This window comes from Grampus griseus (assembly GCF_964374135.1).
Source record: "Grampus griseus genome assembly, chromosome: 2".
NCBI classification, from domain to species: Eukaryota; Metazoa; Chordata; class Mammalia; order Artiodactyla; family Delphinidae; genus Grampus; species Grampus griseus.
The window spans coordinates 176,400,505-176,427,265 of NC_139018.1; the positions used below are offsets into that span (position 1 = coordinate 176,400,505).

General features: G+C 38.7%; 1 protein-coding gene across 2 annotated transcripts in view; it reads left to right on the forward strand.

Moving 5' to 3' along the window:
* Positions 1–26,761, forward strand: part of ODAD2 (outer dynein arm docking complex subunit 2) — a gene marked incomplete at its 5' end in the record, with an annotated part of 197,212 nt that overhangs the window by 12,963 nt on the left and 157,488 nt on the right. Inside the window, 3 exons of one of the 2 annotated variants that reach the window (XM_082649613.1) lie at positions 10,206–10,411; positions 11,806–11,904; positions 17,349–17,496. In XM_082649613.1, coding sequence (XP_082505739.1) covers positions 10,206–10,411; positions 11,806–11,904; positions 17,349–17,496 — 453 coding nt within the window. The remainder of the gene's footprint in view (positions 1–10,205; positions 10,412–11,805; positions 11,905–17,348; positions 17,497–26,761) is intronic. The other variant, XM_082649614.1, reaches the window with a different exon arrangement.

A 26,761-nucleotide genomic window follows, 5' to 3' on the forward strand; every position in this document is an offset into this window, starting at 1 on the left:
CCCACTGAATGGTCTTGTCATCCTTGTAAAAATCAACTGACCATAGATTTCAAGGTTTATTCTTGGGCTCTCAATTCTGTTCCATTGGTCTGTATGTCTATCTGTATACCAGTCCCATACTGTTTTGATTACTATAGCTTTGTACTGATTTTAAAATCAAAGTGAGTCCTCAGACTTTGTCCTTGTTTTTTCAAGACTGTTTTGGTTATTCGGGGTGCCTTGATTTTCTATATGAATTTTAGGCTTGGTTTTACCATTTCCACAAAAAACACCATTGAGATTTTGATAGGGATTGTATTGAATCTGTAGATTGTTTTGTATAACACTGTCATCTTAACAATATTATCTTCTAATCCATGAACATGGAAAGTTTTTTCATTTGTTTGTGTCTTCTTTAACTTCTTTCAGCAATGTTTTATAGTTTCCAGTGTATAAGTCTTTTGACTCCTTGGTTAAATTATTCCTAAGTATTTTATTCTCTTTGATGCTATTGTAAATGGAATTGTTTTCTTCGTTTCCTTTTTGATTGTCCACTGCTAGTGTATAGAAATACAACTGATTTTTGAGTGTTACAATCAGATTTGATTTTTGATTGTGAAGTTCAAAATTGAATCCTGCAACTTTGCTGAATTTATTTAATTCAGTTTCTTTTGAATCTTTAGGTTTTTCTATGTATAAGATCAAGTCACCTGTGACCAGAGATAGTTTACTTTTTCCTTTCCAATTTGGATGTTTTAAATTTCTCTTTCTTGCAAAATTCCATGGCTAGAACTTTCAGGACTATGTTGAATAGAAGTGGCGAAAGTAGATTCCTTGTCTTACTCCTTACTCTTTAGGGGAAATGCTTTCAGGCTTTTGCTACTGAATATGATGTTAGCTGTGGGCTTTCCATACATGGCCTTTATCTTGTTGAGGAAGTGCCCTTCTCATCAGTTTTCTTTTTCTTGGTCCACCCCATCATTTTGGTAGCACTTCCTGAGTAAAAGAGGCATATAGGAGGGAAAAAAATTGAGGCTTAGCATGTTGGAAAATATCTTTATTCTTCTCTCTCAGTTGTTGTTTCTATAACGACAGTTTGAAAATAATTTTTACTTAGAATTTTAAAGACATTTTTCCTATGTGACCTGTTTGTTTTGGCTTTTCCCATATAATGAGGCTTTAGGATTTTCTCTTATCCCTGATGTTCTGTAATTTTCATGATGATATGGTTGGTGCTGGTTTTTGTTTGTTTTTCGTTAATGATGACATATGTCCTTCAGAACTGGAAAAATATTTTTGTATTATATCTTTAATCATTTTTTTTCCTCTCTGATCTTTTTGTTCTCTTTTTGAAACTTCTATTTGGATCTTGGGGCCTCTGAGACTGATCCACTGATTTTCTTTTCTCTCATACACCCCACCACACTTTCTGCAAATATTCCTTTACTTTGTCTTCCAAATATTGTACAAATCTTTAAAATTTAAGCTCTTATGTTTTTAATGTTTTGTTTTGGGGTGTTTATTTTTACAGACCACATGCTTTCATTTCTCTTGGGTAAAACCTCAGACTGAAATGGCAAGGTTACATGGCGGTTATATGTGTAACTTTTTAAGCCATCGGTGAACTGGTTTCCAAAGGGGTTATAACCATCTCCATCCACTCTGGCAGTGCATGAGATTGACAGCTGTGCCACACACTCATCAATAAGTGGAACGGTCAGTCCTTTATTTTAGGTGTTCTAATAGGTGTGTACGGATATCTCACTGAGTTTTAATTTGCCTTACTTGAATGCGTCCTTTCATATGCTTATTTGCCATTTATATATCTTAAGTGGTAAAGTGTATATTCAGATCTTTTGCCCATTTGTTATTGGATTGTTTCGTTCCTTATTACTGAGTTGTGAGATATACATACATATAGACTTATATATTCTTTCAGATACAGGATTTATAAATAAATGTTTTCTGCCAGTTTGTAGCTTGTTATTTCATTCTCCAAAAAGAGTCTTTCAGAAAGCAAATGTCCTCAATTTTGATGAAGTCCAACTTATTATTCTTTTATAGTGTTGTACCTAATAAAGCTTTACCAAACCCAGTGTTACAAAGATTTTCTCCAGTGCTTTTTTTTTTTTTTTTTTTTGGCGGTACACGGGCCTCTCACTGTTGTGGCCTCTCCCTCTGGGGAGCACAGGCTCCGGACGCGCAGGCTCAGCGGCCATGCCTCACGGGCCCAGCCGCTCCGCGGCATGTGGGATCCTCCCGGACCGGGGCACAAACCCATGTCCCCTGCATCGGCAGGCGGACTCCCAACCACTGCACCACTAGGGAAGCCCTCCAGTGCTTTTTTATAGAAGATTTTAAATGTTAGGTTTTACATTTAGGCCTATGATCCAATTTAATATATTTTTTGTACATGATGTGAGGTATGGATCAAAGTTCATTTTTTTCTTCTGCATGTAGATATCTAGTTGTTCCAGCATCATTTGCTGAAAAAGAATTGTCCTTTCTTTGCACAGTTGTCCATTTATCTGGGTGTATTTCTGTTCCGTTGATCTATTTGTCTATTTTTATACCAGAACCACACTGTCTTGATTACCTACTTACTTGCATTAAGTCTTGGGTCAGGTAGTGTCAATCCTCTGTCAATCCAGTTGTTCTTCGGAGTTGCTGGCTATTCTATATCTTTTGCATGTCCGTTCAAATTTTATAGTCAGCTTGTCAATTTCTTCATAAAATCCCGAAGGAATTATGACTGATCTTGTGTTGAATCTATAGATCAATTTAAGAACTGACATCTTAACAATATTGGGGTTTCCAATCCATGGAACACAGTATATCCTTCCATTTGTTTAGTATTACTTAGCATGTCTCTCCATCTTATTTAATTTCTCTCAGCATTGCTTTGTAACTTTTGGTGCACATGTCTTACACATCTCTTGTGAAACTTATCTGTAAATATTTCCTATTTGGGAGCTATTGTTAACAATAGTTTTAAAATGTCAATTTCTGGTTATTTGTTGCTACTATATAAAAATACACTTGATTTTTGTATATTGATTTCATACGCTGAAACCTTGCTAAAGTCACTTATTAGTTTTGTCGGGTTTGTAGATTTCAAAGGGTCTTCTGTGTAGATAGTCATATTGTCTATAAATAAAGATCATTTTACCTCTTCCTTTACAATTTCAGTGATTTTATTTCCTTTTCTTTCCTTAATGCACTAGCTGGAACCTCCAGTACGGAATTGAATAGACGTGGTTTCTTGTTCCTGATGGTAAAGGGAAAACTTTCAGTTTCTAACTATTGTTAGCTGTCGGTTTTTCATAGATGAAATTTGTGAGGTTGAGGAAGTTCCCCTCTATTCCAAGTTGTTGAGAACTTTATTAGGATTGGATATAGGATTTTATCAAATGATATTTCGGTACCTATTGCATTAATCATGTTCTTTTTTTCCTCTTTTAGTTTAACGTGGTGAATTATATTGATTTTCAAATGATAAACCAACCTTACATTTCTGGGACAAACTTTATTTGTTCAGAGTGTATTATCCTTTTTATATACTTTAAAATTTTAATTTGCTAAGATTTTATTAAGACGTTTTGCATCTGTGTAAGATTATCAATGTGTGGTTTTCTTTTCTTCAATATCTGTGTCTGGTTTGGGTGTCAGAGTAATACTGGCCTTACAGAATGAGCTGGAAAATTTTATCTCCCGTTCAATTTTCTGGAAGAGTTTGTGTAGAATTGCTATTCTTTCTGTCTTAACTGTGTGGTAGAATTCACCAGTGAAGCAGTCTGTGCCTGGAGTGTTCTTTGTGGGAAGGTTTTTAACTACAAGTTCAATGTCCTTACTAGTTCTAGGACCATGCAGGCTATCTGTTTCTTCTCGAGGGACCTTGCTAGGTTGTCTTTAAAGGAATGCATCCCTTTCATCTAAGTTGTTGAACTGATTGGTATAAACTTGTTTATTCTTTTATTAACCTTTTAACAACTGTAGAATCTATAGCTGTTGTTACCTCTTTCATGCCTGATATTAATCACTGTGCTTTATTTTTTCTTGATCCATCTGGCTAGAAGTCCATCAGTTCTCTCAAAGAATTCACTTTTGGTTTCATTGATTTTTCTCTATTTTTCTTCTTTCTACTTCATTTTGATACTTATTCTTTTCTTTTTACTTAGAGTTTCATTTACTCTTATTTCTCTAGATTTTTTAATCATACATTTAATTTAAGCTAGTTATATTTGCATTGAAAGGGATTTTGGTGATTTCAGGGGTGAATGAAATTAAGAAAGAATTCTCTTAAGTCTGCACTCATCTACGGAGAGTTTGTCTTTTGGACAAAGACATTCAGGAACAAGTGAGCACCTCTCTGGGGCAGGACAGCAGTAAGATGGAAGGCAGTCTCCACTTTCCTGCTCTCACCTTAGCACTGACAGTTCAGAGATGCATCTATTTTTACATCCTTCTGCCTGTTTTGAGTTTATGTTGCTCTTCTTTTGCTAGTTTCTTAAGGTGGCAGCTTAGACTCTTGATTTGAGAGTTTGATTCATTTCTAAGGTAAGTGTTTAGTGCTATAAATTGCCCTTACAGAACTTTACCTACCTGTCACACATTTTGGCGTTATATTATCACTGTTTTCATTTTCATTCAGTTCTATTTTTTAAACTTCCCTTAAATCCACTATACCTCAATAAAAGTTTTTTCTCCTTGAGACTTCCTGTTTGATCCATGATTATTTATAAGTTTGTTGTTTAGCGTTAGATTTTTCTATTACGTGATTCATTGTTAGTTTGATTCCACTGTAGTCAGAGAACACACTCTAAATAACTTAAATCTTTATAAGTTTGGTTTTTGGTGTGGTTGAGTTCTTCACATCCTTGCTGATTTTCTATCAGTGTTGAGAGAAGGATTTGAAATCCTCCAACAATGATTGTAGATTTGTCTGTTTCTCCTCTTAGTTCTGTTTTTGTGTTTGCAGCTCTGCATACACAGTTAGGATTATGTCTTCTTGATTGACCATTTTATCATTATGTAATGTCCCTCTCTGTCTTTGGTGATTTTCTTTTTTCTGAAGGCTACTTAATCTGCTATTCATATAGCCACTCCTACCTTTTTTTTAAACTAACGTTTGCATGGTGTATCTTTTTCCCTTCTTTGACTTTCAAGCTACCTATATCATTATATTTGTGGTGAGTTTCTTGTAGGCAGCATATAGTTGAGTCATTTTTAAAATCCATTTTCTGAAACTCTATCTATTGACGTATCCATTGGTGTGTTTAAGTCGTTTACTTTTAATTATTGATATGTGAGAGCTTAAGTCTGCCAGCTTAGTTTCATTTTCTGTTTTTTCCTTCTGTTTTCTTTCACTTTTTTTTTCCCCTGGTTTTCTTTGGATTACTTGAACATTTTTTTTGAATTCCATTTTGATTTTTCCATAGTGTTTTTTTTTTTTTTGCGGTACGCGGGCCTCTCATTGTTGTGGCCTCTTCCGCTGCGGAGTGTAGGCTCAGCGGCCATGGCTCATTGGCCCAGCTGCTCCGCGGCACGCAGGACCCTCCCGGACCGGGGCATGAACCCGTGTCCCCTGCATCGGCAAGCGGACTCCCAACCACTGCACCACCAGGGAAGCCCCTCCATAGTGTTTTGAGTGTATCTCTTTGTGTAGTTTTTGGTGGTGGTTGTAGATATTGTATTATACATAATTTATCATCGTCTACTGGTGTGACATTTTACCAGGTGAGTGAAGTATAGAAACCATATCTCCCTTTAAGTCCCTTTACACTCTCTCATTTATGTTTGCCTTTATTTCCGTCACATTGATAACTGTATGAGACACTGTTATAATTTGTGCTTCAACCATCAAACATCATTTAGAAAGCTCAAGAGGAGGATGAAAGTCTTTTGTATGTACCCATGCTTTTATTCTTTCTGTTGTTCTTTTTTTTTGTTTTTTTTTTTGCGGTACGCAGGCCTCTCACTTTTGTGGCCTCTCCCATTGCGGAGCACAGGCTCCGGACGCGCAGGCCCAGCGGCCATGGCTCACGGGCCCAGCCGCTCTGCGGCATGTGGGATCTTCCCGGACCGGGGCACGAACCCGTGTCCCCTGCATCGGCAGGCGGACTCTCAACCACTGCGCCACCAGGGAAGCCCCTTTCTGTTGTTCTTTTCTTCCTTTCTGGTGTTGCCAATTTCCTTCTTTTATCATATCCTTTCTGTTTAAGAACTTCTTATTCATTGAGGTAGGTCTGTTGGTGACAGATTCCCTTAGTTTTCCTTTATCTGAGAGCATCTTGAATTCCCCTTTATTCCTGAAGAATATTTCCACTGGATATGGTATTCTGGCCTGACGGTTTTTTATTTTCAGCACTTGAAAAATGTTGTTGCAGTCTTTCTGGACTCCACGGTTTCTCCTGAGAAATCTGCTGTTATTTTAATTGTTTTTCCTTTATAGGTAAAATATTGTTTCTCTCTCATTGCTGTTAAGAATTTTCTTTGACTTTAGTTTTATGGAGTTTGATTATTATGTGTCTTGGCAGGAATTTCTTTGGGTTTATTCTGTTTAGGGTTTGCTCAACTTCTTGAATCTTAGATTTATGTCTTTTTCCAAGTTTGGGAAAATTTCAGACATTCTTAGAATGCATTTTCAGTCTGACCTTCTTTCTCCTCTCCTTCTGGTGCTCTGATTACATGACTGTTGGAGTTTTTGCTGTGGTCCCACGGATCTGGAGGCCCTGTTTATTTATTAAAAAAATTTTTTTTTTCAATATATTTCCTCTTTGTTGTTCAGATTGGGTAATTTCTGTTGTTTGTCTTCAGGTTCATGGTTTCTCTCCTATGTCTTCTCCATCCTGTTGCTGAGCTATCCAGTGAGTTATTTTGGCTTGTAAATTTCATTTTCAGAATTTCTATTTGGTTCTTCTGTATATCATCTATTTATTTGCTGAGACTTTCTGATTTTTCATTTGTTTCAAGTCTTCGTAATTGATTATCGAAGCATTTTTATGATGGCTACTTTATTTTTTTAAAATAAATTTATTTTATTTATTTATTTTTGGCTGTGTTGGGTCTTTGATGCTGTGCGCGGGCTTTCTCTAGTTGTGGCAAACGGGGGCTGCTCTTTGTTTTGGTGCACAGGCTTCTCATTGCGGTGGCTTCTCTTGTTGCAGAGCATGGGCTCTAGAGCGCAGGCTTAGTAGTTGTGGCACACGGGCTTAGTTGCTCTGTGGCAAGTGGGATCTTCCTGGACCAGGGCTCGAACCCATGTCCCCTGCACTGGCAGGCGGATTCTTAACCAGTGTGCCACCAGGGAAGCCTCATGATGGCTACTTTAAAATCTTATTCCAACATCTATTTGAGATTATTTCATCATCCATTTTACTGTGGTATAAGCATCCACTCGTCGTCCTTTCTCATTCAGGTTGTGACATTCCTTGTTCTTGGTACGATGAGTGATTTTTTGTGTTGTCTTGGACATTTTTGGATTATGTTATGAAACTTTGGATTTTATTTAAACCTTTTGTTTTAGCCGGACTTCTCTAAGTGTAGGTCTCATAGTGTAGGTCTGAGGTACTACAAGGTGCATGTAAAAATCCAAGTTCCCCACTTAGACTCCATTGAGAACCTGGTGGTGTAGGGTGCCTCGTTACCACTGGGCAGGGGGTGGAAGTTCGGTCTCCCCACTGGGCCTCTGCTGACACGCACCTGGCTAGGAGGGGGAGGTGCTTTATTACATGCTTCCCGTGGGGCCTCAACTTAAGCCGTGGGGGATGAGCCTCTTACTACTGGGAGGGGGTGATTTTACTGTATCTCGAGATGATAACATGATTTCTCTTCTTTAGTCTGTTGATATGGTCATTCATTCTTGAATGTTGAACTAATATTAATCCCGGGATTGGGATTGGTCCTGATGTCTTACCCTATTTGACATTGCTAGGTGTAATTTGATGATATTTTGCTGAGGAGTTTTGCATCTGTAGTCATGAAGGATATGGGCTGGTAGTTATGTTTTCATGGTTTTGGTATCCGGGTAATGTGGCCTCAGAATGAATTGGGAAGTATGCACTACTCTTTGTTAAATGTTTGGTAGAATTTACCAAGGAATCCATCTCTACCTGAAGGTTTCTTTGTTGAAAGGTTTTATGTTGAGAGTTTTATTTCCTTAGTAGATATAGAACTATTCAGATTTCTTTCTCTTACTGAGCTTTGGTGGTTCGTGTCTTTCAATGAATTTGCACATTTTATCTAACTTACTTCAGATGTTGGCATCAAGTATAACACTCCACTATTATCTTCTGATGTCTGGAGGCTCTGCTGTGATAACCCCTCTTTCATGCATAATATTGGTCATTTATATCTTCTTTTTATTCTTGACTAGTCTGGAAAGAAGTGATAAATTTTATTGATCTTTTTGAAGAACAGCTATTTGTTTCATTGATTTTCTCTATTGTTTGCTTTCTATTTTATTTTGTTTCTGCTCTTTAAATTTTTCTTTCTTCTGCACTCTGGGTTTAATTTGCTGTTCTTTTTTTTTTTTTTTCCTGTGGTACGCGGGCCTCTCACTGCTGTAGCCTCTCCCGTTGCGGAGCACAGGCTCTGGACGCGCAGGCTCAGCAGCCATGGCTCACGGGCCCAACCGCTCCGCGGCATGTGGGATCTTCCCGGACCGGGGCACGAACCCGTGTCCCCTGCATCGGCAGGCGGACTCTCAACCACTGCGCCACCAGGGAAGCCCTATATTCTTATTAAGTTTTATTTTGTTCATTCTGTTGATTACTGAGAGGGGGGTTTTGAAGTCTCCTAATTGTGGATTTATCTGTTTTTCCTGTTAGTTCTATTGTTGCTTTAATCTTTTGAAATTCTATTGTTTGGTGAACACACAGTTAGAATTGGGTGTAATTGGCTCTTGGGCATTATATGTCTCTCTATCTCTGATAATATTATTTGTTTTGAAGTCCATTTTGTCTGATTTTAATGTGGCCATTCCTGCTTTTTTTGATTATTGGTTTCATGGAATATTTTTCTGCAGCTTTTTACTTATAGTGTATTTATATCTTTATATATAAAATGGTTTCTTTTAGACCACAAATAATTGGGTTTTCCTTTTTCATCCACTCTGACAATTTCTTTTAATTGACGTTTTTAAATCATTTTCATTTAATGTGCCTACTGATAGAGTTGAATTACATTTACTATTTTGCTTGTTGCTTTTATTAGTCCCATTTGTTCTTTGTTCTTTTTCTTCCCCCTTTGAATTAACTGAAGTTGTAGAAATGATTGCATTTTGTGTATGCAATTAGTTCATCAGTTATACTTTTTAAAAAACATCACAGTTGGGCTTATAATATATGTCTCTAATTTACCTTGTCTGCCTTTGAACAGTATTATACAGTTTCACAAGTAGTCTAAGAGCCTTACAAGAGTGTGCTTCGAATGCCTCTCCCTGTGTTTGTACTATTGTTGTCATACATTTTACTTTGACATGCTATCAACCCCTTATCACAAAGAAACTTTTATATTTATTTTTACCATTTCTGCATTCTTTTGTGTAGATGTGTGTTCTGTCTCGTGTGAGCTCCCTTCTGATTGAAGAGCTTCATGAACAATTTTTTTAGCCTGGGTCTTCTGGCAGTGAATTCTCTCAGCTTTTTTTCATCTGTGAAGTCTTTATTTTACCTTCATTTTCAAAGGATTTTTTTTCTCTGTATAGAATTTTGGGTTGACAGGATATGGGTTTTTTTCCCTTTCATCACTTTAGCTATATCGCTCCCTTGTCTTGTGGATTGCGTTGTCTCTGATGAGAAGTCTCTTTTAATTGTTATGTTCCTTCCTCTCTCTATAATCTGTCTTTTATTTCTGGCTGCCTGCAAGGTGGTTTCTTTATCCTTGGTCTCAGCAGTTTGACTAAGATGTGTCCCAGTCTTTACAGGGTTTAAGTGTAATTTTTTCGTGGTGATGGTGAGGAGTGAGTTGGTCCAGTCCTGCTGCTGTATCCATGTGGGCTGCAGCGGGGGTGTGAGTTTAGGATCAGCCCATCACTGTCAGCCTAACTCCAACAGAGGCCTTGGTCTTGAAGTTGCCCAGATTCAATTTGTGTTGCTAAGCAACACAAGTTAGAGCATCTTGAGACTTCCTGTCTGAATTTATCGCCAGGGTTAATTTTCAGATAACACGAGGTAATTCAGAAGTGATATCATGGTAAAAATATGCTCTTTTTTTTTTAATTAAAGGAGGTTAGATCCAATGAAGAACAGCAAAAGGAAAAGGATCAGCCTAATGAGGAACCTGAGGAGGAAGCAGCCGCTTTACGTAAAGCTAGCGCTGCTTCCCGCGGGAGTGCGCTGGAGAAGAAGCAAATCAGTTTGGGAAGGAGTCAGATGACCAAGAGATTAGAGCCAAGTTTGAACTGGAAGACCATACTTTTTGATGCCAAAAAGTATGTAGACGCTTACATGATGGGTTTTCTGATACATCCTTGCTAACCACACAGTTGCCCAACTTTTCACATAACTCAGTTTCATCAGAGAAAACTACAGAGGAGATACTCACACCTCCCTCCATAATATAAGTTGGTTCCTTCTTGTCCTCTTCACGTTCCAGGCAGAAAGATTTGACAGCCAACAGCGTTTGTGTGCAGAGCACCACGGAGGGAGGGAGAGCCCAATTCACTTTCATGTGGTTGGTGAGTCAGGGCAAATAACACGTGAAAAAGATGATAAAAACACATGGAGGAATCCCATGGGAAATGTAAACATTGTGGTAGGGACCTGATTAAGTAAGTGTTAGAAGAATTCCACTTTAAATTATGTGATTAAATGTACCATTATGTGTAGTTAATTAGGGGAAACTTCATAGACGTGTTATCTCGTATATTAACAGAACTTTAAGTAAGTACTATAAAAAAGGATAGAACTGCAAACATATGGATGGTCTGAGTAAAGTGGACACAGGTTTGATGAACGTCTGAAATATACAAGCCTAGTTCCATTTAGGACCCTCTGTAAATTGGTGCCAAAGCCAGTGTTACCAACACGCAACAGAAGCACCTAGAGCACTTTTCAAGTTTAGCAAATAGGTTAAAAGTTACAGCCTATTTTTATTCCATGTCATCCCCTTATTGGGTTAAGAACTGGGTCCCTGCCGGTCACATGGGTCCTCACCTGCAGGGATTCTGAGAGCCACAGGTGATTGTATTTTGGGTGCAAACTCAGAGAGCTGGCAGAGGAGTCCTGTGGAAGGAGGAGACATGCTTGGTCCTCTGAGTCTCACTGATTTTGGGGTGTTTGACCTTTGTGGCTGTGTTTGAAAGAGTGAGTCTGAAAATGACAAATGTATGGGCTACTCTGTTAATGGGGAGGTGAATTATAAAATGCTGCTTTTTGCATGTGCTTATTTTCTTCAATTAAGAATTCACTAAACAAGTATTTAATGCAAACCCAGTACATGCCAAGGTGTAGACTAAGCTTGAGAGTATCCAGAAAATCAGGCATAGGACCTGCTGCAGTGTCAGGTGGGCAAGGTGGAAAAACAGGCAGCTGTGATCCAGGACAGACTGAAGGACCTTCCCAATGATGGCAGCCTATGAAGGCCTGTTTCTAGCACAAAGAAATACTGGACAGAGTGTTTCTCCGTTACATAAAATGCATGGCTGTGCCTGAAGGACAAAAGGGACCTCTCAGGTGTCAGATGAGACTGGAGCTCATAGTCGTTCTCTGTGTTAGGAAAACACATCATTTGGATGCGTGAAAATGATGGAATATTTGTATACATTTCTATTTTAATTTCCTTTTAGTCAGCATAAAGTAATTAATAAAATTAATATCTCTTTAGGAACAAAAGCTCACTAAGAGACACCCAAGAAGAAAAACATGGAGGAAGACTTGAAAAGTCCAGACCATCTACTTCATCTGGAAAAGCACAGTTAATTCGGTGAGTTTCTGTTCACATGACCAGTTCTTTAAAGCCAGCCCTATGCGACAGGCTAGTTAATGCTGGTTAATGGTGTTTTACTTTCACATTAGGGTCCTAAGATATCTATATTGACAGTTAGTAGGAATGCTGTAAAAATGGTAATAGTGGATTTCTTTCAATACATTTACAGAATATCCTTTTAATGTGGAGTTTCTTTAATACAGCGATCTACTGGTATTAGTTAACTCTTTGTAAATGAATATATTTAATGCAAAAAGCAGTTAACTAAGTGGTAGCAAAACTGGGCTCTTATCTGATCTCTGGCCTCTGAATAATCATGTCATACAAAATTGTCATCTTTCTGAGCCTTACTTTACTGGTCACTGATGGCTCTGCCAGTTCTAAAGTGATAAATGTTATTTCTCATTAAAACAGCCATTATTAGAAGGCCAACGAATAAGCTTCTTACCCAGTTTTCCGTTTGATAAAAGTGACGTATCTGGGGAGAAGGTTCAGCCATTTTTACTCTAAGGTGGTGGTGGGAAGAAATGGCAGAAATTTCACATTTTAAATTTGCACACTTGGAAAAAACAAACTTTAAGACACTCTACAACGTGTATGCCATTTTGGGGAGTTAGACATAATAAACTATTAATTTTTTGACAACTTTTTAAAGCTTTTTATTTTGAAATAATTGTAGGTTCACAGAAAGTTGTGGAGATAGTGCAGAGAGGTCCCATAGACCCTTCACCTAGCCTCTCCCAATGGTTAAATCCTGCATCCTCCGTAACTGTGGTACAAGATCAAAACCAGGAGATTAACACGGGTACATTGTATAGGTATAGTTCAGTGTCATTATACCCTGTGCAGGTTTGTGTGATGACCGTGGCGACCAGGCTAGATAGAGCACTGTTCACCCCGCACAGACATCCCCCGGCCGCCCCATTATAGCCACAACCCCCGTCATTCCCACTTCCTAGCAACCATTCATCTGTTCGCTATTTTCATAATTTTGTCATTTTGGACCGCCATATAAATAGATTCATACATTTTTTTATATTGACTTTTTTTCAACACCATAATACCCTTGAGATCCACCTAAGTTGTTGCATGTATTAATAGTTTGTCCCTTTTGATTGCTGGGTGGCGTTCCATCGTATGGATATACCATGCGGTGGTAGTTTTTAAAATTATTCACGTATTAATGCACCTTTTAGTTGTTTGCAGTTTTTGGCTATTAGAAATGAAGCTGCTGTGAACAGTCACACACAGGTGTTTGTATAGATGGAAGTGTTCATTCCTGTAGGACAAATGCCCAGTTGCTGACAAGATAGTAATTGTGTGTGTTTAGCTTTTTTAAGAAACTGCCTACCTTTTCCAGACTGGCTGCACCATTTTATGTTCCCACCAGTGACGTCTGAGAGACTCAGTTTCCCCTCATCCCCGCCAGCATTTGGTATTGTTGCGTGTTGTATTTCAGCTCTTCTGAAAGCTGTGTAGTGATAGCTCATCGTGGTCTTAGCATTTCCCTAATGGCTCATGATGTTAACATCTTGTCGTGAGCTTATTGCCGTCCCTTTATGCTCATCAGTGAAATGTCTTTTTATGTCTTTTGCTCATTTTCTAGTTGAATCATTTGTTTTTTACATGTTGGTTTTGAGAGTTCTTTTCTATCCAGGATATCCTTGGTTATAGACGTAGTTTGCAGATATTTTCTCCCTTTCTGTGACTTGTCTTTTCATCCTCTTAATAGGGCCTCTCAGAGAACACTCTTTAATTTTGATGAAGTCTGATTTATCAGTTTTTTCTTTTATGGATTGTGCCTTTGATGTCACAAAGCCCTTGGTCCTGAAGATTATCTCCAATGTTTTCTTCCTAAAAGTTTAATAATTCTACATTTTATATTGAAGACTGGGATCCATTTTGAGTTAATTTTATATAAAGTATGAGACCTAGGTCAAGATCCATTGCCCTAGGTCATTTCTCCAGCACCATTTGATGAAAAGCCTATCTTTCCACCTTTGACTTGCTTTTTCACCTTAATCAAAAATCGGGTGGGTGTACTCGTGTGGGTCTATTTCTGGATCTTTATTCTGTGCAGCTGACTTTTATGTCCAGCCCTTTGCCAACACCATACATTCTTGATTACTGTAGCTCTATAGTAAATCTTGAAATCTGGTAAAGTGATTCCTCTCACTTTATTATTTTTCTTCCCAAAATCGTTTTGACCTATTCTAGCTTTTTTCCTTTCCACATAAACTTTAGAATGACCTTGCTATATCTAACAGAAAAAACTTACTGAAGATTTTGATAGAAATTGCATTAAAACTCTGTATCAGTTTTGAGAAAATTGATCTCTTTACTATGTAGACTCTGCCAATCCATGAACACTGTATGTCTGTGTATTTAAGCCTTTGATTTCCTTCACCAGCAGTTTTCAGCATATAAGTCCTGTACATGTTTTGTTAGATTTACATCTAGAAGTAGAAACGCCAGTACTATGTTGACTATCAGTGATCAAAGTTCTTACTTTTTCTCAATCTTAGGAGGAGAGCATTCAGTCTTTCACCGGAAAGTATGATGACAGTTTTTGTACAGATATTCTTTATCGAGTTGAGGAAGTTCCCCTCTGTTCTTGGTTTTCTGAGAGTTTTAATCGCCATTGGGTGTTGAATTTTGTCACATGGTTTTTCTACATCAGTTGGTGTGTGGTCACGTCATTTTGCTTCTTTAGGCTGCTACTGTGGTAGATTACAATGGCTGATTTTTGAATACTGAATCAGCCTTGCGTTCCTGGAATAAACCCCACTGGGGCATGGTGGGCTCATTCTTTGTATATATAGCTGAATTATGTGTGCTTAATAGTATGTTAAGAATATTTGCATCTACACTCATGAGGGATATTCAATAACAGTGTGTTGTTTTTGTTTGCACTTTGGTTTTGATATCAGGCTTCATAAAATGAGTTCCCTTCTCTTGTATTTTCTAGGAGAGATTGTATAAAATTGGTGTTAGTACTTCTGTGCCTGTGAAATTCTCCAGTGAAATCATCTGGAACTGGAGACTTTTGCTATGAGTTGTAAAATTATGAATGAATCCCATTAGTAGTTGTAGTGCTCTTCAAATTATGAATGAATCCCATTAGTAGTTGTAGTGCTGTTCAAATTATGAATGAATCCCATTAGTAGTTGTAGTGCTGTTCAAATTATGAATGAATCCCATTAGTAGTTGTAGTGCTCTTCAAATTATGAATGAATCCCATTAGTAGTTGTAGTGCTCTTCAAATTATGAATGAATCCCATTAGTAGTTGTAGTGCTGTTCAAATTATTTGCTTCACATTGGTTAAGTTACGGTAGTTTGTACCTTTAAAGGAGTTGGTCCGTTGTATCTAAATTGTCAAAATTAATGTTCAGTTGTTCATAGTTTTCTCTTATGATCCTTTCGTTGTCAGCAGGATCTGTAGTGATATGCTACGTTTCATTCACTTCTGGTACTGGAAATTGGTGTCTTCTCTTTTTTTGTCAGTCTTGCTAGAGCTTTGTCAGTTTTATTGATCTTTTCAATGAGCAGTTTTTTGTTTTTATAGATTTTTCAAGTTGTTTTTCTGTTTTCAATTTGATTGATTTCTTCTCTTTATTATTTCCTTTTCTCTGTTCTCTTTGGGTTTGTTTTGCTCTTCTTTTTCTAGTTTCTTTAGATGTGAGTTTAGATGACTGAATTGAGACTTCTCTTTTCTTATGTAGGCCTTTAGTGCCATGTAGTTCTCTTTCTGCATTGCTTTAGCTATGTACAGAAAACCTGATATATCTTTGTGTGTGTATGTATGTGTGTGGCATTTTTCAGTTTTATTGAGATATAATTGACATACAGCTCTGTATAAGCTCATGGTGCACCCTATGACTTGACATACGTGTATTGTGAAATGACTGCAATAGGCTCAGTTAATTTACACCCCCTTATGTAGTTGCAAATAACTCTGTTTCTTGTGATGAGGACCCTCAGACTTACTCTCTAAGCGACTTTCAGATACACCACACGGCAGTGTTAGCGTAGTCATCTCGTACACCACATCCCCAGCACTTATTTATCAGATACCTGTGTGTAGCGTTTGAACACCTTCCCCCAGTTTCCCTCCCTCCACCTCTGGTAAACACAAGTCTGATTTCTATGAGTTTGGTTGTTGTTTTGTTTTTGTTTTTTATTTTTAGATTCCACGTCTAGATGAAATTATAGAGTATTTTGTCTTCCGCTGACTGATTTCACTTAGCATGATACCCTCCAGGTCCACCCAGGTTGTCACCAATGGCAGGATTTCCTTCTATTTTTATGACTAATATTCCATTGTTTGTATGTATCACGTCTTCTTTATCCATTCATCTGTCCGTGGACACTTGGGTTGCTTCCGTGTCTTGGCTATTGTAAATAATGCTGCTGTGAACATTGGGGTTTACTTCATTTTTAGATAGACCTGATGTACCAGATTTTCCTCTTTAACCAACACAGGTTTCCTGACATCTTTTGGACAAGAGGATACATAAAACTGAAACTCAGCTCCAGGCCCTTCAGTTCAGGATTTCCCCCCACTGTGGCCCAGAGAGCACAGCTGCACCATTCTGCACTTTTGAAAGTATAAGAATTGGAGCTGTCTGTGCTGAAAAACCTTTGAGAAATTAAGAGAATGGTAGAACCTTAAAAATAATGAAACTTGACAATTACCCATCCTCCTACTATGCTTCCAAATGGAAAAGACTAGGAAAGAGTTTTATGGAAGAGAGCACCTGGGGGGATGGAGAGAGAAAAGGAGGGAGAGAAAGAAAGAAGATAATGGTGAATTGACTATGTTCCCAAGGGCTTGAGTGAACTAGCCTGTGTCTGTGACCTTGGTGTTAAGTTAGAAGCCTCTAGAGCAGTGAGGAATAAAGTGAATTCTCTTTGGTAAGGGAATAAATGCCTTCCCTTTGGGGCACTGGCAGCACTGCCCAACTGAACTTTCTGCAGTAATAGAAATGGTTTATTTCTGAGCTGTCCTGTACGGTAGCCGCTAGCTACCTATGATTATTGAGCACTTGCAGTGTGGCCGGTGTGACTGGAGAACTGAATTTTTAATTGTATTCAATTTTAAGTAAGTCAATAAAAGAAGTGTAAATATAAAGAACAACATGTTAAGTCAGTCAGCTGCTGTGACAAGTTGCGGTCTTCGGTTGTTTACCTAATACCCTTGCCATTTCTTGCTGTGTTCCTTATTCTTATTGCACCCGTAGCAATAATACTGAAATGCATCTGCTACTGAGACGTGTTTGCTCACCTCCTCATACAGATATTAACAAAGATCTTCCAGAACTCAGAAGGTGTTGGTACCTTATCCATTGCTTGTGTACATGTTGCTGAAATAGTAACATTATAACCATGTCCATACTGTAGCATAAACATACTTATTATACCTTGTTGTTGTTGTTCTTAGTAAGAGTGTTGAAAAGATTGAGGAGATTATTAGTGAGAGCTCCTCAGAGAGTGAGGAAGATGAAGAACCACCTGACCATCTTCAGGAAACAAATGCAGATTTGCCATCAGAATACTGGCAAATTCAGAAGCTGGTGAAATATTTGAAGGTGAGAGAGAAACCTTTTGTACTATGTTTGCAATGTTTATTTAAAATTTTTTCCTGAAAATGTATGTTCTGCTTCCAAGTTGACTATATATTTATTTCAAGTAAGGGTAGTAAGTATCCCTGTTACTACTTCAGTGTGCACAGGGGAAGGTCCTATTACCCTGAGGATAGCGAGGTTCGTCCTCATGGAGCAGCTGGGCTGTCAGGTACCAGCCCTCTCCCCTAGCTGGGGAGCGGTCAGCGGGCTATGGCAGCCGTCAGATATTGTGACTTGCCACCATTTTATGATCTGCAGTATGATGCGGTGGAAAGAGCAAGGAGTCTTGAAGTTGGACTTAGACTAAATTCTAGGTTGTATCACTTACTAGCAATGTGACTGTTGAAAAGTTATGGTTTTGAGCCTTAATTTTCCCAACCCATGGAGTGAAATTAGTAATACCCACTATAGGATTATTTTAAGGACTGAGAAAACACATTTGAAGCATGTGAGAAAACACATTTGAAGCATGTGGTGTGTCTGATACATTGTAGGTGCTTAAAATATATATTGGTCCATTTCCATTACTCTCAAGTAATATCCCATGTGTGAAAACATTTTATAATAATAAATAAATAAATGGCCCATATAACAGTGTATCAATATTTAAGTCCTTGAATGTGGGGTGGGGCAAGGAAAATGATTTACCCAAGCCCAGATTACTGTTCATTTCTGATATTGGATATTGATAAATGGCGAGGCCAGGTCTAAAGCGATAGCCCAGAAGTACTTGTGAAAACAGCATTTTGACTTACGTCATCTTGTTCTCCTGCATTTGCTAAGCTTTGCATAGTTCAAGATATTTATGTGACTCCTAAATCGCTAAAGGGTACTTTTCCTGTGCCTCTGAGGTCGTCCCAAGCTGACAGGTGAACTAGCCTATATGCACATTTTGGTGAATTCAACAGAGGCCCGCTGCGTGGACAGTCTGGTAGGTATAAGTAAGCCAAAAAAGGTTTTCCTGAAAGAAAAATATGCCCGCTTGCCTGTTGGACACAGTCTCAGCGGCAATTCTCAGCACTTCTCAGAAAAAGTTTTTTATGTTTTCCTGAATCCTGAATCCCAAGAAAAATTAGTCAAGAAATTGGGAAAACGGGAAGTTAGAATTAAAATTTGACAATTAAAATTTAATAATCTTCCTGAAGACATTACTGGCTCAGAGGAATCTACTGACATCATGGAGAGCAACACCTGCTGATCATCTTGGTAATCATTCCACAGCGTACGTGGGTATCAAATCAGCACATTGTACACGTCAGATACAATTATATTTGCCAGTCATCCCTCAATAAAATTTTTAAAAAAAGAAAATTATGGCAGCAGAATCAAAGGTGAAGGTAGACATTTCCAGGCATCGGGACGGGAACCGGTAAGAGTAAAGTGGTCACAGCCCAGGCGGTCAGCCTCGCTTGTAGCTGTTGCCGTGCTCTAAATGATGTGTATGTGCAAGTCATTCTTGCAAAAATAAACGATCTGCTAATATGCATCATATACTTCATACAAGTCCTGTTAGTGGTGTTCTAAGAAATAACAAATTTGTAAAGCAAAGTAAGTCGTTAAATCTGAAATTTTGATCTGTGATTCTCTGTAGCCCTGGTGAGCTTGCTAGGAGATCTCAATGGTATGTCATTGGATGCACCCGGGCATTGTTTTGTGTTTGAATATTCACTATATTGTATATATTATGTATTACAATTTGTTCTTTCCAAGTAATTGAACATAAGAAATGCAAAGAGAGGAAGATGTGAGTGTGGGTTGTGCAACAATGCATCATGAAACCAGAAAGTGATCTAAAATCTTAATTAGCAAAAACAACATAGACCTCAATGGTCCAACCAGAATCAGGGCAGGCAGATAAAATATTTTCATCATTAAAAAAGGAAATGAGCATATATGATGCAAACTCTAACGCCTAACTTGGCTATGCTTTTGGAAGCCTGTCAACAATTTGACCAATGTCAATGTAAAATGAAAAAAAACATTTGTAACATCTGGCATATTTGTCCTGAAACAAAAATCAAGACTATTGGATAGGACGGTTAATGCTTTGTGTATTTTAAAATTGTATTTTAAGAATATCTTATAAATGATAAATATTTTAATGTCATCTTTCAGTTTTTAAAATGGCTTTTATTTTTACTTTATTATTATTTTTTAACATCTTTATTGGGGTATAATTGCTTTACAATGGTGTGTTAGTTTCTGCTTTATAACAAAGTGAATCAGTTACACATATACATATGTTCCCATATCTCTTCTCTCTTGCGTCTCCCGCCCTCCCACCCTCCCTATCCCACCCCTCCAGGCGGTCACAAAGTACCGAGCCGATATCCCTGTGCCATGCGGCTGCTTCCCACTAGCTATATACCTTACGTTTGGTAGTGTGTATATGTCCATGCCTCTCTCTCGCTTTGTCACAGCTTACCCTTCCCCCTCCCCATATCCTCAAGTCCGTTCTCCAGTAGGCCTGTGTCTTTATTCCTGTCTTACCCCTAGGTTCTTCATGACATTTTTTTCCCCTTAAATTCCATATATATGTGTTAGCATATGGTATTTGTCTTTTTCTTTCTGACTTACTTCACTCTGTATGACAGACTCTAGGTCTATCCACCTCATTACAAATAACTCAATTTCGTTTCTTTTTATGGCTGAGTAATATTCCATTGTATATATGTGCCACATCTTCTTTATCCATTCATCCGATGATGGGCACTTAGGTTGTTTCCATCTCCGGGCTATTGTAAATAGAGCTGCAATGAACATTTTGGTACATGACTCTTTTTGAATTCTGGTTTTCTCAGGGTATATGCCCAGTAGTGGGATTGCTGGGTCATATGGTAGTTCTATTTGTAGTTTTTAAAGGAACCTCCATACTGTTCTCTACAGTGGCTGTATCAATTTACATTCCCACCAACAGTGCAAGAGGGTTCCCTTTTCTCCACATCCTCTCCAGCATTTATTGTTTCTAGATTTTTTGATGATGGCCATTCTGACCAGCGTGAGATGATATCTCATTGTAGTTTTGATTTGCATTTCTCTAATGATTAGTGATGTTGAGCATTCTTTCATGTGTTTGTTGGCAGTCTGTATATCTTCTTTGGAGAAATGTCTATTTGGGTCTTCTGCCCATTTTTGGATTGGGTTGTTTGTTTTTTTGTTATTGAGCTGCAAGAGCTGCTTGTAAATTTTGGAGATTAATCCTTTGTCAGTTGCTTCATTTGCAAATATTTTCTCCCATTCTGAGGGTTGTCTTTTGGTCTTGTTTATGGTTTCCTTTGCTGTGCAAAAGCTTTGAAGTTTCATTAGGTCCCATTTGTTTATTTTTGTTTTTATTTCCATTACTCTAGGAGGTGGGTCAGAAAGGATCTTGATGTGATTTATGTCCTAGAGTGTTCTGCCTATGTTTTCCTCTCAGAGTTTGATAGTTTCTGGCCTTACATTTAGGTCTTTAATCCATTTTGAGCTAATTTTTGTGTATGGTATTAGGGAGTGATCTAATCTCATACTTTTACATGTACCTGTCCAGTTTTCCCAGCACCACTTATTGAAGAGGCTGTCCTTTCTCCACTGTGCATTCCTGCCTCCTTTATCAAAGATAAGGTGACCATATGTGTGTGGGTTTATCTCTGGGCTTTCTATCCTGTTCCATTGATCTATCTTTCTGTTTTTGTGCCAGTACCATACTGTCTTGATTACTGTAGCTTTGTAGTATAGTCTGAAGTCAGGGAGCCTGATTCCTCCAGCTCCGTTTTTCGTTCTCAAGATTGCTTTGGCTCTTCGGGGTCTTTTGTGTTTCCATACAAATTGTGAAATTTTTTGTTCTAGTTCTGTGAAAAATGCCAGTGGTAGTTTGATAGGGATTGCACTGAAACTGTAGATTGCTTTGGGTAGTAGAGTCATTTTCACAATGTTGATTCTTCCAATCCAAGAACATGGTATATCTCTCCATCTATTTGTATCATCTTTAATTTCTTTCATCAGTGTCTTATAATTTTCTGCATACAGGTCTTTTGTCTCCTTAGGTAGGTTTATTCCTAGATATTTTATTCTTTTTGTTGCACTGGTAAATGGGAGTGTTTTCTTGATTTCACTTTCAGATTTTTCATCACCAGTGTATAGGAATGCCAGAGATTTCTGTGCATTAATTTTGTATCCTGCTACTTCACCAAATTCATTGATTAGCTCTAGTAGTTTTCTGGTAGCATCTTTAGGATTCTCTATGTATAGTATCATGTCATCTGCAAACAGTGACAGCTTTCCTTCTTCTTTTCCGATTTGGATTCCTTTTATTTCCTTTTCTTCTCTGATTGCTGTGGCGAAAACTTCCAAAACTATGTTGAATAAGAGTGGTGAGAGTGGGCAACCTTGTCTTTTCCTGATCTTAGTGGAAATTTTTTCAGTTTTTTGCCATTGAGGACGATGTTGGCTGTGGGTTTGTCATATATGACCTTTATTATGTTGAGGAAAGTTCCCTCTATGCCTACTTTCTGCAGGGTTTTTATCACAAATGGGTGTTGAATTTTGTTGAAAGCTTTCTCTGCATCTATTGAGATGATCATATGGTTTTTCTCCTTCAATTTGTTAACATGGTGTATCATGTTGGTTGATTTCCATATATTGAAGAATCCTTGCATTTCTGGAATAAATCCCCTTGATCATGGTGTATGATCCATTTAATGTGCTGTTGGATTCTGTTTGCTAGTATTTTGTTGAGGATTTTTGCATCTATGTTCATCAGTGATATTGGCCTGTAGTTTTCTTTCTTTGTGACATCCTAGTCTGGTTTTGGTATCAGGGTGATGGTGGCCTCGTAGAAGGAATTTGGGAGTGTTCCTCCCTCTGCTATATTTTGGAAGAGTTTGAGAAGGATAGGTGTTAGCTCTTCTCTAAATGTTTGATAGAATTCGCCTGTGAAGCCATCTGGCCCTGGGCTTTTGTTTGTTGGAAGATTTTTAATCACAGTTTCAATTTCAGGGCTTGTGATTGGTCTGTTCGTATTTTCTGTTTCTTCCTGATTCAGTCTTGGCAGGTTGTGCATTTCTAAGAATTTGTCCATTTCTTCCAGGTTGTCCATTTTATTGGCATAGAGTTGCTTGTAGTAATGTCTCATGATCTCTTTTATCTCTGCAGTGTCAGTTGTTACTTCTCCTTTTTCATTTCTAATTCTATTGATTTGAGTCTTCTCCCATTTTTTCTTGATGAGTCTGGCTAATGGTTTATCTATTTTGTTTATCTTCTCAAAGAACCAGCTTTTAGTTTTATTGATCTTTGCTATTGTTTCCTTCATTTCTTTTTCATTTATTTCTGATCTGATTTTTATGATTTTTTTCCTTCTGGTAGCTTCGGGGTTTTTTTGTTCTTCTTTCTCTAATTGCTTTAGGTGCAAGGTTAGGTTGTTTATTCGAGATGTTTCCTGCTTCTTAAGGTGGGCTTGTATTGCTATAAACTTCCCCCTTAGAACTGCTTTTGCTGCATCCCATAGGTTTTGGGTCGTTGTGTCTCCATTGTCATTTGTTTCTAGGTATTTTTTTATTTCCTCTTTGATTTCTTCAGTGATGACTTCATTATTAAGTAGTGTATTGTTTAGCCTCCATGCGTTTGTATTTTTTACAGATCTTTTCCTGTAATTGATATCTAGTCTCATGGCGTTGTGGTCGGAAAAGATACTTGATACAATTTCAATTTTCTTACATTTACCAAGGCTTGATTTGTGACCCAAGATATGATCTATCATGGAGAATGTTCCATGAGCACTTGAGAAAAATGTGTATTCTGTTGTTTTTGGATGGAGTGTCCTATAAATATCAATTAAGTCCGTCTTGTTTAATGTATCATTTAAAGCTTGTGTTTCCTCATTTATTTTCATTTTGGATGATCTGTCCATTGGTGAAAGTGGGGTGTTAAAGTCCCCTACGATGAATGTGTTACTGTTGATTTCCCCTTTTTTGGCTGTTAGTATTTGCCTTATGTATTGAGGTGCTCCTATGATGGGTGCATAAATATTTACAATTGTTATATCTTCTTCTTGGATCGATCCCTTGATCATTATGTAGTGTCTTTCTTTGTCTCTTCTAATAGTCTTTATTTTAAAGTCTGTTGTGTCTGATATGAGAATTGCTACTCCAGCTTTCTTTTGGTTTCCATTTGCATGGAATATCTTTTTCCATCCCCTTACTTTCATTCTGTATGTGTCTCTAGGTCTGAAGTGGGTCTCTTGTAGACAGCATATATAAGGGTCTTGTTTTTGTATCGATTCAGCCAATCTGTGTCTTTTGGTGGGAGCATTTAGTCCATTTACATTTAAGGTAATGATCGATATGTATGTTCCTATTCCCATTTTCTAAATTGTTTTGGGTTCGTTATTGTAGGTCTTTTCCTTCTCTTGTGTTTCTTGCCTAGAGAAGTTTCTTTTAGCATGTGTTGTAAAGCTGGTTTGGTGGTGCTGAACTCTCTCAGCTTTTGCTTGTCTGTAAAGGTTTTAATTTCTCCATCAGATCTGAATGAGATCCTTGCTGGGTAGAGTAATCTTGGTTGCAGGTTTTTCTCCTTCATCACTTTAAATATGTCTTGCCAGTCCCTTCTGGCTTGCAGAGTTTCTGCTGAGAGATCAGCTGTTAACCTTATGGGGATTCCCTTGTGTGTTATTTGTTGTTTTTCCCTTGCTGCTTTTAATATGCTTTCTTTGTATTTAATTTTTGACAGTTTGATTAATATGTGTCTTGGCGTATTTCTCCTTGGATTTATCCTGTATGGGACTCTCTGTGCTTCCTGGACTTGATTAACTATTTCCTTTCCCATATTAGGGAAGTTTTCAACTATAATCTCTTCAAATATTTTCTCAGTCCCTTTCTTTTTCTCTTCTTCTTCTGGAACCCCTATAATTCGAATGTTGGTGCGTTTAATGTTGTCCCAGAGGTCTCTGAGACTGTCCTCAGTTCTTTTCATTCTTTTTTCTTTATTCTGCTCTGTGGTAGTTATTTCCACTATTTTACCTTCCTGGTCACTTATCCGTTCTTCTGCCTCAGTTATTCTGCTATTGATTCCATCTAGAGTAGTTTTAATTTCATTTATTGTGTTGTTCATCGTTGCTTGTTTCATCTTTATTTCTTCTAGGTCCTTGTTAAATGTTTCTTGCATTTTGTCCATTCTATTTCCAAGATTTTGGATCATCCTTACTATTATTATTCTGAATTCTTTTTCAGGTAGACTGTCTATTTCCTCTTCATTTGTTAGGTCTGTTGCATTTTTATCTTGCTCCTTCATCTGCTGTGTGTTTTTCTGTCTTCTCATTTTGCTTATCTTACTGTGTTTGGGGTCTCCTTTTTGCAGGCTGCAGGTTCGTAGTTCCCGTTGTTTTTGATGTCTGTCTCCAGTGGCTAAGGTTGGTCCAGTGGGTTGTGTAGGCTTCCTGGTGGAGGGAACTAGTGCCTGTGTTCTGGTGGATGGGGCTGGATCTTGTCTCTCTAGTGGGCAGGTCCACGTCTGGTGGTGTGTTTTGGGGTGTCTGTGGACTTATTATGATTTTAGGCAGCCTCTCTGCTAATGGGTGGGGTTGTGTTCCTGATTTGCTATTTTTTTGGCATAGGTTGTCCAGCACTGTAGTTTGCTGGTCGTTGAGTGAAGCTGGGTGCTGGTGTTGAGATGGAGGTCTCTGGGAGATTTTCGCCGTTTGATGTTATGTGGAGCTGGGAGGTCTCTTGTTGACCAGTGTCCTGAAGTTGGCTCTCCCACCTCAGAGGCAGAGCCCTGACTGCTGGCTGGAGCACCAAGAGCCCTTCATCCACACGGCTCAGAATAAAAGGGAGAAAAAGTAGAGAGAATTAGTAGAAGTATGAAGAAAGAAAGAAAGAAAGAAAGAAAGAAGGAAAGAAGGAAAGAAGGGAGGGAAGGAAGGAAGAAGGAAAGAAAGAAAGAAGAAAAGAAGGAGAGAAGGCAAGAAGGAAAGAAAGGGAGGGAGGGAGGAAGGAAGGAAGGAGGGAAGGAAGGAAAAAAGAAAGAAAGAAGATACTGTAAAATATAATAAAGTATAATAAAGTTATTGAATTAAAAAATAATTATTTAGAAAAAAAAGGGATGGATAGAACCTTAGGACAAACGTTGGAAGCAAAGCTATAGAGACAAAATCTTAGAAGCATACACATACACCCTCACAAAAAGAGGTAAAGGGGGAAAAATCATAAATCTTGCTCTCAGAGACCACCTCCTCAATTTGGGATGATTCGTTGTGTAAAGGAGGGAGGGAAGGAAGGAAGGAAGGAATGGAGGAAAGAAAGAAAAGAAAGAAAAAGAAAGTAACGTATAATAAAGTTATTAAAATTAAAATTAATTATTAAAAAACAAACAATGGATGGATAGAACCCTAGGACAAATGGTGGAAGCAAAGCTATACAGACAAGATCTCACACAGAAGCATACACATACACATTCACAAAAAGAGGAGAAGGGGAAAAAGTCATAGATCTTGCTCTCGAAGCCCACCTCCTCAATTTGGGATGATTTGTTGTCTATTCATGTATTCCACAGATGCAGGTGCATCAAGTTGATTGTGGAGCTTTAATCCGCTGCTCCTGAGGCTGCTGGGAGAGATTTCCCTTTCTCTTCCTTGTTCGCACAGCTCCCCGGGCTCAGCTTTGGATTTGGCCCCGCCTCTGCGTGTAGGTCGCCGGAGGGCGTCTGTTCTTCGCTCAGACAGGACGGGGTTAAAGGAGCCGCTGATTCGGGGGCTCTAGCTCACTCAGGCCGGGGGGAGGGAGGGGCACGGCGTGCGGGGTGAGCCTGCGTCGGCAGAGGCCAGTGTGACGTTGCACCAGCCTGAGGCGCGCGGTGAGTTGTCCCGGGGAAGTTGTCCCTGGATCCCGGGACCCTGGCAGTGGCGGGCTGCACAGGCTCCCCGGCAGGGGGTGTGGAGAGTGACCTGTGCTCGCACACAGGCCCCTTGGTGGCGGCAGCAGCAGCCTTAGCGTCTCATGCCCGCCCCTGGGGTCCGCGCTGTTAGCCGCGGCTCGCGCCCGTCTCTGGATTCCGCGCTTTCAGCCGCGGCTCGCGCCCGTCTCTGGAGCTCCTTTAAGCAGCGCTCTGAATCCCCTCTCCTCGCGCACCAGGAAACAAAGAGGGAAGAAGAAGTCTCTTGCCTTTTCGGCAGGTCCAGACTTTTCCCGGGCTCCCTCCCGGCCAGCCGTGGCGCACTAACCCCTGCAGGCTGTGTTCACGCCGCCAAGCCCAGGCCTCT